At 46.4% G+C, this 13,212-nt stretch overlaps 2 protein-coding genes across 3 annotated transcripts; one reads left to right on the top strand and one right to left on the bottom strand.

The window, feature by feature from the left end:
• The first annotated feature begins 77 nt into the window (after positions 1 to 77).
• On the top strand, positions 78 to 3,873 carry aagab (alpha and gamma adaptin binding protein). 2 transcript variants are annotated; one of them, XM_047033636.1, is made up of 10 exons: positions 78 to 281; positions 849 to 1,039; positions 1,130 to 1,226; positions 1,347 to 1,436; positions 1,528 to 1,611; positions 1,728 to 1,807; positions 1,937 to 2,033; positions 2,171 to 2,275; positions 2,471 to 2,520; positions 2,690 to 3,873. In XM_047033636.1, the coding sequence occupies exons 1-10, from the start codon at positions 188 to 190 to the stop codon at positions 2,765 to 2,767; spliced, it is 966 nt and encodes a 321-aa protein (XP_046889592.1). In that variant the 5' UTR covers positions 78 to 187; the 3' UTR covers positions 2,768 to 3,873. The 2 variants fall into 2 exon arrangements, with proteins under 2 accessions (XP_046889592.1, XP_046889593.1); XM_047033637.1 differs by having other exon boundaries at positions 104 to 281; positions 878 to 1,039.
• smad3b (SMAD family member 3b) lies at positions 3,403 to 12,929 on the bottom strand. Its single transcript, XM_047033635.1, has 9 exons — positions 12,503 to 12,929; positions 9,690 to 9,883; positions 9,437 to 9,571; positions 9,118 to 9,192; positions 8,986 to 9,036; positions 7,335 to 7,547; positions 7,085 to 7,222; positions 6,837 to 6,981; positions 3,403 to 5,102 (listed from the first exon to the last, which is right to left on the bottom strand). The coding sequence occupies exons 1-9, from the start codon at positions 12,703 to 12,705 to the stop codon at positions 4,979 to 4,981; spliced, it is 1,278 nt and encodes a 425-aa protein (XP_046889591.1). The 5' UTR covers positions 12,706 to 12,929; the 3' UTR covers positions 3,403 to 4,978.
• Between the last annotated feature and the right edge of the window lie 283 nt (positions 12,930 to 13,212).

Here is a 13,212-nt window from a genome sequence, read left to right as displayed (position 1 = left end):
TCACAAGCCGCTTAAAAATGCGTTTGTTTCTGCATGGACATTTTGCTACCGGAAATACTCGCTACCGCTGCAGGTTCAGAGTTGAGAGGACGTGATTCACTCGAGTCGCGAAGGTTTGTTTTGCTAGTAACTGCTGAGCTAGCTCGCTGGGTAGTATTTTACATTAACGTTTGTTGAGCCTTGCAATATGTCAGTGTCTGAAGAAGGCACAGCAACTGTTGTTCCGTCTGTACTCATTACAAGCTGTGACATTGGCTTTAAAGAGGAGGAACTAATTAAACGTAAGTTTTAACAACTAGACAGTGAATGGAAGCAGGGTATAATACAGTAGCCCTGGTCTAGGCTATGTGAGTTAGCTAGCTAGCATTATTAGGTATATGTCTTCACTTCATCTAGCTAGTTAATTGTCTCTAGTAATAATTTGAGGAAATAAGCTTTGGCTAGTTATCCTTTTGAAGCAGATCTTTAAAGATCGTCTTATTCGTGTGTGCTATGTATGTTTTTACATTGTCGTCGACATAAGTATTAGCTAACAGCTGTCAACTGCCTTGCTAATATCAACGTTTGTCAATTATAGGGTTGAGCACACACTCAACTGTCCAGTATCACACATAATAATGATAAGGATAATTTCTAATCATCATGTACGCAGCATGTCATTGATACAGAACTGTTTCATATTCATGGGACAAAAGACATGTAGACAAGTCTTAACACTACCCCTAACTATCATTGTCACGTCCCTAGAGTTCAAGTTATACACTTTAGTAACTGACACGCAAATACAATCACTCCGACGCTATCTGACCATAAAGTTTGAATCTACCAGACTTTTATTTGTCTTTTAGAAATCATTGGTACAACGTCTTTGCCCCAGCCTTCTAAGCAGCAACAATCTGTGATTTGGTATCCATGGACGATCAACAACAAGTACTACACAGCAGACGTCAGTCTATGTGTGGTGCCCAGCACGTTCCAAATGACATCAGAGATAGCGCAGTCCATGCAAGCTTTTATAGCTTACTTTGACAGTACAGTGGTAAGTCATTATATTTGAAATGTCCATTGACACCCAAAGGTCACAACAGGTGTATCAGCTTCCTCCGCGACCTTCTTTTCGCCCTGACAGAAGGATGGTTTAGACAGGCTGTCTCCCTGGGTGTCTGTGGTTGAAGATCTGGCTCCTGAGGTGCTTATCCTGGTGTGTGACCGTGTATGTGAGAGCGGTGAGTTGGACGACAGCTCGTTACGGTTTGAACACTTCCATTTCCACAACGGAATCACTCACAGTTACGTTTGAAATCTGATTTTGGAGATGTCCATTGTAAGTGTATGAATCGTCCCAGGTGTTACTCGACACGAGGCACAGCAGTGGTGTTTAGGCCATGCCTTTGAGCTGGTGGAACTCAACCCTCAAGACCTACCAGATGAAGATGGTAAGACTGCACTGCTGACCAAAAAAATTGTCTTATGGTAACTTTCATCTAAAGCATTCATCACATTCGCTGTCTTCATATTGTTTGTCAGATGACTTCCCAGAGTCCACCGGGGTGAAGAGGATTGTCCAGGCCCTCAACGCCAACGTTTGGTCCAGTGTAGAAATGAAGGATGGTGAGATGCCGTTAAATACCACATCTATTGAATTTCATTGTGTCACTAAGATATGTGTCAAAGATGATACTAGAGATGGCCATGCTACTATTACATTCATGATCTCCTTGTCGTAGAGCACAATCAGGGCTTTGGCCTAATGAGCAGCCTAGTGGCCTCCAGACATAACACCCCACGGCCCGGCCAAGAATCCTCCGTAAGTCCCATCAGCAGCCCTCTTTGTAGTGTATTTGTATGTCTATGAGTTGGTGTCCATCTCTATATGGATTTTCCATCTGTGTGGTATATAGCAACAGGCACCACTGAATCTCGTTTTGATTGGCAGTGCTCCAGTTTGCCAGGAGGGGGCGTAAATGACATCCAAGAGGCAGCAAGGACAGAGACCAGTGAAAACTCGGAGACACAGATTGACACATTAGTTGGTGAGTTTGAGCTGCATTTTTATTTATTTTTTCATAGCATCTAGTATTATTCTTAGCATAATCTACAAATCACTGTGTTGTTTTTTTTTTTTAACGCAAATAATTGCTTCATTATAATCCCTCATTTCCACCTCTAGATCCAATGATTGACGTGGACATCCAGGAGCTGGCCAATCTGACAGTCGGAGATGCAGACGTAGAGAACTTTGAGCGTCTTTTTACCAAACTAAAGGAGATGAAAGGTGCCAAAAAAACAGGAAGGACAATTACATACAAATGCATTCTGATTCTGATTCTTCCGCGTTAAAATGAACATAAATTAGACACCAGTAATGATGCCACTTGTGAAGCCTGAATTAGATTTTCTTTCAGTGCTCTAAAACTAATGTTAGCTGCAACAAACTTGTGTACAAATAAACTCTGTTTTCTCATCGTAGAAAAAGCTTCATCCTTACCCCATGAGCAGAGAAAAGTCCATGCAGAGAAGGTAGGCAACATCATCCTCTTCCTGAAACCAAGAAAAATACAAAATGACAATTTGAGACGCAAAATGTCAACCAGTTCCAGGCCATTGTTTAAGGACAGGAAGTGATGTCACCAGATTCAAACAATGACAATGCATTTTATGAGTAACTCCAAGTTTACTTGTCTCTCAGGTGGCTAAAGCTTTTTGGATGGCAATCGGAGGAGACCAGGATGAGATCGAAGGCCTGTCATCCGGAGAAGAGAGTTAAAACATTATTTTCCTATGCTCCAACCCTGACACCTACCCCAGGGCTCCCAGACCCACTCCCAGACCCCCAGCCCCAGCCCCCCACTCCCAGCCCCCCAGACCCAGCCCCCCAGCTCCTAACACAGTGACCAGAGACTGGGTAGGACCCAAGCCAGACTGAGACCTCATCATCATATTTATTTACTTCGGTCTCAGTGTGAATTCATGCTGTTGGATTTTCTCATTACGAACAGAGAACTTGGAAGCAAGTACACAAATCTCAGTGGGTAGCTATGGTAACGCTTGCTTACTGTGTCTCCTCTAATGTTCTGTCAGCCATGAGTGAATCTGAAGACTTGATGATGGTAAAAGTTCAAAATAATCATCATGTACTGTAGGTGGATTAGTCTGGTTTGTGTTTAGCTTTTGTGTTGATCGTCCATATTTGTTCAGGGCACAAATGCAAGTGATATGCCTGTCATCAGATAATCATTTTTAAGATGTAAATCTACAGGATTTCACTTCTACATACATTGTTAAAGGCTCCTGAATAAATTTCCTCTATAATCAAGCACCATGTCTATTTCTACAGGTCTTAAATCTTCCTTAAATAAATATATTGAACTTGATATATCACAGCTGGAAAATGACAGAACATTACATTATTTACTTTATTAAAGAACATTGAATGAAATGGTCATGGATAACAAAACAGATAGATTCAACTAAACATTAAGTAAATAACAAGGAAAGTAACATTTATAATAAAACGAAGCAATTTTAAGAGTACAAAGGAAAATAAGTACTGATACTTGACAACACATTATTTCATATTTTTTACAAAACATCTCCTTTTGGAGAGACAAACTACTTTGATGCAGTATTTCAGTTAAGTGCCATAACTACTAAAATATATTACATAACTCACCAGTCTCCTTTTAATCAATGAGTACAGTAATGTGATTTGGCAGACAAAACATGAGAACCAATCAAGCACTGGTTTGTACTATACCATTTTTCTTTTTCTTATTTTTTACATACAGGATTTATAGATTATTTTCAGACACATTGGGGTTTTGCATGACTAATAAAAAATACTCTCAAATAGATCCTAAATTCTAGTAAAAATAAAACAGAGCTTGACACAGATTAATGTAGCCAAATTCCTCTTAGTTCAAAACTATATTTACAGCTGCCAACTTTGGCGCAATTTATTGAAAATAGTCTGTTCTTTGTGGCAAATGTTTTAAAATCTCAACTTTAAAAAGTCAGGCGTCTGTATGGCAGGTATACTGTTGTGAGATGAATCCCTGTGGCTGCGGATCCGACTCCTTGGCTCGAGTGTTTCTAATACAAGACATCTTTAATTACCCTATAAATAGGTTTGTTCAACCTCAATGGGGAAACAGTAAAAATATATTTTGTTTGCAAAATAATTGTCAAAATGTCTCTTTTCACTGAGCAAATTACACTTCACATTAGGATTCTCTTTATCAACAATATAGTTTAAATACAAATTCAGGGACTGACCGGGCAGTTCATTTATATCGTTATTGAGAAATGAGGGGAAAGTACTCAGTACTTAGAAAACTATTAACACTAACTGTATAGCCCACAAGTTTTCAAATTTGTCCTTATACAAAGATATTCTATATCCATCTACTAATCTTGAGAACACAAATTAACTTTAGACATTCCAAATACTCATGAAACCATCTGCTCATAACCCTTTCGGCTGTTGTATCTTACCCAACATGAAAAAATAGTTACAAAAATCATACAATTACTTTTCTTTACGTAACAAAAAAAAAGTTGTAATATTTTCCTTTATCAGATATGATAAAAAAGAACCACAATTGAAAGACATGATTATAAAATCATGCTTTGAAAAACAAGACATGTGTCTGTTACTTCTCTTAAAACTATGGCTAACATGCTATGTCTGACTGTTCAGAACAAAATTACACAACGTACAAATCTAGACAACCATCAAATGGACACGCTATATGCTACTCTTGTGAAGAAAGTGCTTTTGACAGTGAATGTGTGGTGTAATGGTAGGAGTCTGTGGACAGGTAAGAGTGATGGTACCAATAAGAAATAATGCACCTGAATGCAAAGTCTTCTGCATCTGAATACTGACTTCTTTACCTCCACCTGTCCTGACTCTTGTCTGTTGTGAGTGTGAGTGGAGGGTGCCAGGGTGAGGGTGTGCCGTGAGGGTGAGCTGGTCCTAAGACACGCTGGAGCAGCGGATGCTGGGGGAGCCCATCTGAGTGAGAACCTTGTCCAGCCACTGCAGGGGCCCGTTGAGGTGCAGCTCGATCCAGCAGGGGGTGCTGGTCACAGTCTGACGCCTGGTGGGAGGACAGAGTTAATATACGGCACCATGGGGCAATCCAAGTCAACTCTAAGACTAATGAGAAATGATTCTTCATGAGACGACTCATTTGAGAAATGAAACTATTTTCATTAAAAAATCATATTTGGACATACGCATCAACATGACCAGTCCTTTTCAGGGACACTCTCAGGAGGCCAACCATGGTCCTAGCAGGTTTGTTTTACTTCCAAGGTGTTTTGAGACTGAAACGTGACACACGCCACTAGGACTCCGGTTGGAATCCCCCTCGAGCTCTGTGCATCGTTCACCTCCCTCCGCTCCTCCCCCACACCCCTACGTGCCTTCAACATTCCTCCCCGGTTACTCAACTCTCTCCAGCCGTCTCGCCCCACCCTTCCCCCCATCCTCTGCCTCTCGCACCAGGGCCTCTCCAAGTTGGCCTGCCGGAGCACAAAGCCCTCTCGCTCTTTGTCCTGCCCTGCTCTGCTCTGCTCCTGCCCGCCTCCCGGGTCCCCTATCCTGACCACCAGTCGACTGTGGCCCCTTCCTGGCCTGGAGCAGCTCCACGTCTGGGCCAGGATGTGACGTCCTAATGTTGTGGAACACAGACTCCCCCCCAAACACAGGAGGCTCTGCCAGGCCAAACACACCAGCGGCTACCCTGCTCTCCTCTGCCTCCCTGGAGGCACCTCATCAGCCACAGCCATGGTTCTCAGGCCACGTTCAACCATAACGTCCACAAGGCTACACCTCAGGCTTTTTGGGTGAAACAAATGTCGTCTCAGACCAGCAGGGCTCAGAGCCTTTTTTTTTCTCATCTTATCAGATGAGATCAAGAAAAGGTGGTGGGTCTCTCTACTTGGAACAGTCATGGCAACCTCATACATACACAGGGTAGGCTTTGACACACTGGACACAGGAAGACCTGAAGTATTAGTTCAGTAAGTGTGTGTTACAATTCTGGGGGGGAAAGTAAAAGTGGACAGAGTATCTCAGAGAGAGACAGAGAGAGAAAGAGAGACAGAGAGAGAGAGACGGAAAGACAGAGAGAGGCAGAGAGACAGAGAGAGTGAGAGAGAACAGGGGAAGGAGAGAAAAAAGTGAGAGCGAGCGAGGAGACGGAGTAGGCGTGAGAAAGGTAGAGTGGATGTCGGGTGTAATCAGAGCCAGGTTGGAAGTGGCTCCACATGCTGTGGAGTCTGCAGACAGCTTTTTCTCCTGAGGACCAGGGCCGGCCCCCTGTCAGCCAGCCCCCGGCCCAGCAGACAGCCCTGACCACAGACCACAGAGGGGGGAACAGAGAGCCTGCAAGCTCCCACATTCACTTGCGTGTTTATCTAAGAGTTTGTGGTGGAGCTGCTGAGGGGAGTTGAGTCATTCTGTCGCTGCAGTCTGTCGTCTGGACGGAGCCAGGGACAGAGAGGATTCAAACCCCTAGATATGACTCAACCTCAACAGACAGCTCGCATTAACAATCGAGTTGACATGTTGACAGTATTCTCAAGACAACGATGACTCGCTGTGTGAGAGCATGCAACGGTTTCACATTCATGGCATAGGATCGTGTTGTTATGTTGTAACTTTGCAAATGGATCTCGTGAAAAGTCTAAGGAGCTGTGTGTGTGTGTATGTGTGTGTATGTGTGTGTATGTGTGTGTATGTGTGTGTATGTGTATGCGTGTGTATGTGTGTGTGTATGTGTGTGTGTATGTGTGTGTATGTGTGTGTATGTGTGTGTGTGGTGTACCTGTACTCGGCTCCCCAGCCCTTGACGAAGCTCATGCGGATGGTGCACATGCGGGTCAGCTGGTAGACGGCCTCAAAGCCCTGGTTCACTGACTGGGCCAGCAGGGCAGCAAACTCCTGGTTGTTGAAGATCTTCAGATTACAACCTAGGACATACAAAACACACGACCACATCCTGACTCTCTGCGTGCGTGCGTGCGTATGTGTGCCGAGTCGGTAGTGTGAGTGTCTCTCTGTGTCTGTGTGTACCAGGGGGGATCTTGCAGACTGTGGCAGGGTGCCAGCCGTAGCGCTGGTTGCAGTTGGGACTCTGGACAAAGATGGCATTGTCGCTGAGACACTCGGCAAACACCTCCCCGCCGATGTAGTACAACCTCACACCCCGACCTGGAAGGGGAGAGGGGAGAGACAGTCAGAGCGGCTCTACCCTCCCTGTAGGGTCGGCCAGACCAACACGGCAGAGGGGGGAGGAGCGTGGGAGGGGTTGGAGGCGCCGTACCGATGTGTCTGCGCGTGAGCTCCACGGCCGCGTTGCGGTTGACGTTGGACAGCAGGCCCAGGCAGAAGCGCTCCGAGTTGGACGGGTCGGTGAAGCCGTCCACGGTCAGCGAGGGCTGCGAGGCGTGAAAGGTCTCGCCCACGCGCTGGTTCAGCTCGTAGTAGGAGATGGAGCACCAGAAGGCCGACTCACAGTACGTCACCGGCTGCAGGTCTGGGAGGAGGGGGGGAGGAGATGGGGGGGGGAGAGGAGGAGGAGGGGGGAGGAGGAGGGGTGGAGAGAGTGAGGGGGGGGAGGGGGTGAGGGAGGGAGAGAAGAGACGTAAGCAAATAGGAGACGTGAGGAAGGACAAGTAATGAGCTATGTGATAAATAAGTTACGTTAAAGTGGCGGAAAAAAGGTAAAGCAGTCTACAGACAGACCGGTAATGGATGGAGGAGCTGCTCTGAGGTCATCAGAGCACTGTGAACACAACACTGCCTCTTTCCCAGGAGTCAGGTCAGGCCCAGCCTGGTCAGAGCAGCCCGCCACGTGAAATAACCATTTATCCTTTCTCTGCTGGTGACCCCCCTAGTGGCCCTCCATCCAGATAGAATAACCAGGCAACAGGATATGATCATTATTACATTACCCTGTGCTGTCTGTGTCAACTCCAGCAGAGGACCTCAAAGGGTTAGAGACAAAGGCTTCTTTCATAGTGTACTTCCTCTGCCACCTCCCCCCCCCCCCCCCCCCCCCCCCCCCCCCCCCCCCCCCCCCCCCCCCCCTCCCCCCCCCCCCCCTCCCCCCCCCCCCAGGCAAAGCTTCCCAGACCTGCATTATACCAGCACGGGCCTTCAGCTGGCTCGCTCTCTCTCTTGAACCCACACACACACACACACCTAGATACACATTCCAATCTGGGCAAGACTGCTGGCAGGTGGTTCCAACCATTTATAAACACAGCCCTGATAAGAATGCTGCTGGCAGTCAGCTGTTTGCTTTTGGGCCCGCTAATCTCTTCGATTGACTAGCACCAGGGAAGTAGCACACAATCACACTGGACTGTTGATTGCACAGAGGCCCAGTGAATTCCAGTTATGCCATTAAATCATGTTAGATATAATCCTGCAGATTAATATCTTTCCTGGTTGGGGGACGGCAGTATTTCTCGAGATAAGACAGGTCGCTGAGGGGGCACATGCAGCTCTGTATGGTGGCTGACTGAGGGGTTTGGGACCGACGGGCAGGCAACACGTACTACTGCTGTGGCTGGTATTACATGGATATTTAGTCATTTAGCAGACGCTCTTATCCAGAGAGACTTACAGTAAGTACAGGGACATTCCCCCCTAGGCAAGTAGGGTGAAGCGCCTTTCCCAAGGACACAACGTTATTTGGAAACGCCAGAAATCAAACCGGCAACCTTCTGATTAATAGCCTGATTCCCTAACCGCTCAGCCATCTGACCCCAGTATGAACTCAGCTGGACAACATTCAGAGTTCCACCGTCTGAAGGAAGCTGTGTGATTGTGACCAGATCTGGATCGACATGGGCTCCAAACTCACAAGAACCTTAGAAGGATGGGCCTTGAAGATACGGATGTACGTTTATTTTTCACACAATCACGAATTGTCCAGGTTTAGCTGCCATCAAGTTGAAAGTCCTTACCGAGACTGTTGTGAGCTGGCGAAACAGGATTGGGCGACAGACTGGGTGAACCTGCAAGAAGAGAGAGAGGAGGTTGTAAGTGTAGAAGTTAATGTGTGCATGTGTGTATGCGTGCATGTGTGTGTGTGTTACCTGTGTCCATGCTGTGGTTGAGCAGGTGGTCACTGGTCTCTCCATCCTCACTCAGATAGCCTGGAGGAGGGGTTTCTGAAACACACATTCCCAAACAACATGTTCCTTCAACACTGAGCACAGGCCAGCCATGTGCTTTCTTTAAGACTTAGGTCAGAGGTCTTCCCTTTCTAGTTTACTGTAAGCTTGTTAGACGAGCACCTTAGTTCAATCGAAATAACAACCTTAAAGACTTAACTTTTCTACAGTATGTCCAATTTGGTGTGTGTGTGTGTGTGTGCTAAATGAACAGTTTGATGCAGAATGAAGAGGCTCTCACCCGGGATGTAGTGGCTCTGGGGCTCGATCCCAGCAGGGAAGTTGGTGTTCTCAGGGATGGAGTGGCTGTAGTCGTCCAGGGGAGGGAACTCTGTGGGGACATCCGAGTAGCGCGGCACCAGGACAGGAGGCAGGACTGTAACACGCACACACACACACACGGGTACTCAGTCTCTCACACAGCAGCAGCAGAAGACCTGGACACACACACAGACACTTCAGGCCTGGACCATGGACGAGGCTGTTGTACTCACTTGGTGTCTCCACGCGCTGGTAGTGGTATGGGTTGACGCACACCTCATCCTTCTTGGTGTGGAATGCAAACTCACAGAGGTCGATGGCCCTCAGCTCGTGGTGGGACTGCAGGTCCGGCCAGCGCCACAGGCGGCAGTAGATGACGTGAGGAAGGCCTTTCCTGTGGGACACCTGCAGGCGCCCGTCCAGGGACCTGACGGCACGCGCACACAGGACATTAGCCTCCAGCTACAGTGTTTCGACTGTCACTGACAGGCAGACTACTGTCAACTACCGCGCAGGATATACCTTCAGAGTAGGCAGGCCCCTTAGTTTTGCACTTTTTCAAAAGCCTTCAACGTACTGTTTGCTTATGAATTCGGTGTATTAGCATGGGCATGAAAGAAGGCATTCTACACCAGACTTCCCTACAGCCCTCTCCAAACAAGGTGCACAACTCAACATGAGCTATGAGCCGTCTCAGTATGCAAACACTCATATGCCAGACTAATAATACAAATATGAATCCAACGAGACACTGTAAACGTTTAGGTGTAAACGTTCCAATTCAAGCTCACAGAAAACCCCTCAGGCAGTGGAAGAAAGATACATTGACTGAGAGCTCCAAGCGGCCCAGTCTGGCACAGGCTTGTCTGCGAGCGGAACAGGTCGTTCTGCTGCCTACTCTCAGGTCCATTCCCTACACAGAGCCCAGTGTGGTGGGCCTCTCTATTCCCCAGTCCCAGCCTCCTCTGAAGGGCTCACCGACGAGATACATGTGGTTCTCATTCCTCACGGTGGCTCTGTGCCTCCTCTGACCAGGCACCAGGGGGGAGACTGAAGGAAAAACACAGACACCCCGAACCCCCAACAGTCTCCTGTCACAGCCAAGACGATAAGCCTGCGCCCCCCCCCCTGCCCCCCCCCCCCGCATAGACAGCTACTTCCTGAGGGAGCGTGTGCATGTGTGAGTTTAGCAACCCAAAACCAAGAGGCCCACAAAGTAAACTGATCCATTTATCGGCCCTTTTGACATGTAGCTTGCTTGACTGCACTCCATCATGGAGACACTGGTGTTTTGAGGTTTCATGGCAAACCTACAGTCACACTATGCTCTAGGGACAGGGGCGTAAGTCACCATAGCCTGAAGGAAGAAGTTGGTTCATTAGGATCACCAGTTACACACCGACACCAAGCCTTCTGGGTATAAGGTTATGGATAAGGATAAGAGGGTGATAATACACCCTCTGTCTCATATTGGCTGGACAGCCCAGTGATAGTTGAGAACTGGATTGGCCCTGGAGCACGCTGCACCTTGGCCCCGCCCTGACCCCCCCCCCCCCCCCTCCCCAGACACTGGAAAAGCAGCCTCTCCCACGAGCACATCATACAAGGTGATGACAGTGCAGCACACAAAGCAGGCTTGTTGTCTGTACGCAGGAGAACGGCCCCAGGAGATAATGAAGCAGTCCCTGCTACTGAGGCCTGGGGCTACACCACAAACCAAACAGCAGTCCACACCCTGCCACAGCCCGGATAGCACAGACGCCGGATATGAGCATAGAGTCCTGCAGTCAAGCTACACTACGCTAGAGCTTATCCTGCACTGATACACATGCGTCTTTACTGGTTGCGGAATCCATGCATCTGCTGGGCTGGCTTGGCTTTCACAGTGCTGTCGCAGAGAAGCAGGATGTCGACATCCTGTTCTACCTCCTCTGTGTGCATGTGTGTCGAGGCTTGAAATAAAATAAAGAATAACTCTTCTTCTGAATAATTATGACTTCACAGTGCCATTTTTTCCACATAATTCTTCAACTGTATTACATAAATAACTGCAGGGTTCCCACATCCAGCTTCACTTCAACTCTCACTCTCTAGTCAAAACACTGACCCTGCCCACTGACTCACCAGTAACAGCCACCCATCTGTCCTGTAAGGACTTGTAGAAACATTTCAAACCCTCAGGGAAAAAGACTCATCGTTATGGCTTGTCACCTCGCTCAAGCGCAAGATCTAACCAAGGCAACAGGCTCTCTCTATCTCCATATTTATATAGAAGTATATTGATAATTTCAAATTACTCGTCTGGCATGTAATATTTTGGCTAGGCTACTGACATCTGCCCTGTTATAACGGTTAATAAGGGTAGACTAATAAGGGCTGCCATCCAACCGGCCTAGCTAGCCAGTTGCATTACCATTAGGACATACTGTAACAGGCTTAGTTAGCTACGCTAGCTAACTGCTACTAGCTAGGGCACATAAACTTGAGGCCACGACACAGATGTATTTACCAAATATGAGGTACCTAGGGCTAACGTTCGTTTAGCATATACACAATCAATTTAAAGTAGAATTATCCAGTACCTTGTAACAGTAATATATGCTGTAACTAGAATTAAGTGCAAACATGCACATTTCCAATATAAAGGGGCTGGTAGCTAGCAAAATCGAAATACTGCGTATAAGCTGTCATTGCCAAAACCTCGCTAGCTAGTACTAGATAACTAGCGTAGATATGCTACAGTACTTATAACTAATCAATGGGTACTATGTGTAATATGTCGTTCAATTAACATTCAAAAAAAAATCCAGTGTTTAATACCAATGTTGAGTGATAAACAAGCTGAGAACTGTTCATCATGCAGTCTAATACAAGCTAACAAGTATTAAACCATAACAACGCTGCTTGCTATCAGTACAGTAGCTAGCGGTTACTACTTGCTACTGTAGTCAATACTAGCAAGCTACTACTAGTCTAGCTGTCTGGCTTGTGACGTTCGTTAGAGCCACCCAAATAGAAGGTTAGCTAGTTAGCTAGTTACTTTTACCTCGGAATAGTTATGCATTTCGTGTTTATATTCTGCGTTGTAATAGCTTTTTCCAACTCGTCCAGTTGTCCCGTCTTTTTCAACTTTTTCACCAGACTTTTGACAGCCTTTTCGCACCATTTCTCCTCTTGTCCATTCTGCTCCCCCTTCTTCCAGCCCAGAAGCCTCTTTACAATCGGAGGAGTGAAGGGCAATATCGACATCTTGAGATTGTCAGTGAGAAGTAAGTTACGTTTCAAGACCGTATTATGGCCCTCCTAAAAATCTAGACACACAATTCACAAAAACGTCGCGGTCTTCTTCTTGTCAGAAATGTTAAAGCTGGCTGGCAACAGGAGTGCTGTGTGCGCTCGACGGCCGCTCGCGGTACTCAGTTCAAGTTGACTGGCTCTCTTTTCTGTGGACTTCTCTCCGGGCGTTCTAATCGCCCGTCTGCCCCTCCCCCTACACACAAGAGAATACAACCTTGTTCAGTTAATGTACTTTTTCCGTTTTACTTGGCATGTTTTTTGTGTACTTTGTTATGTGATATTAGTATGTCTACATGCTTCATTTTATATACTAATTGTGTTAAACCTTCGGATATTTTAACCTCTATGTTTTATCACACATTGACATGTTAAACTGTCATAATCTCGATCCACAGTTAAACCCTATCAATATGTTGAATAAAAACTCTAGAGCACAAATAAATGCAAGAGTCTGGTTCA

Source organism: Hypomesus transpacificus, chromosome 14 (genome assembly GCF_021917145.1).
Source record: "Hypomesus transpacificus isolate Combined female chromosome 14, fHypTra1, whole genome shotgun sequence".
In the NCBI taxonomy this organism is placed as follows: Eukaryota; Metazoa; Chordata; class Actinopteri; order Osmeriformes; family Osmeridae; genus Hypomesus; species Hypomesus transpacificus.
The sequence above is the reverse complement of the archived record's forward strand: the minus strand, read 5'-3'. Positions and strand labels throughout refer to the sequence as shown.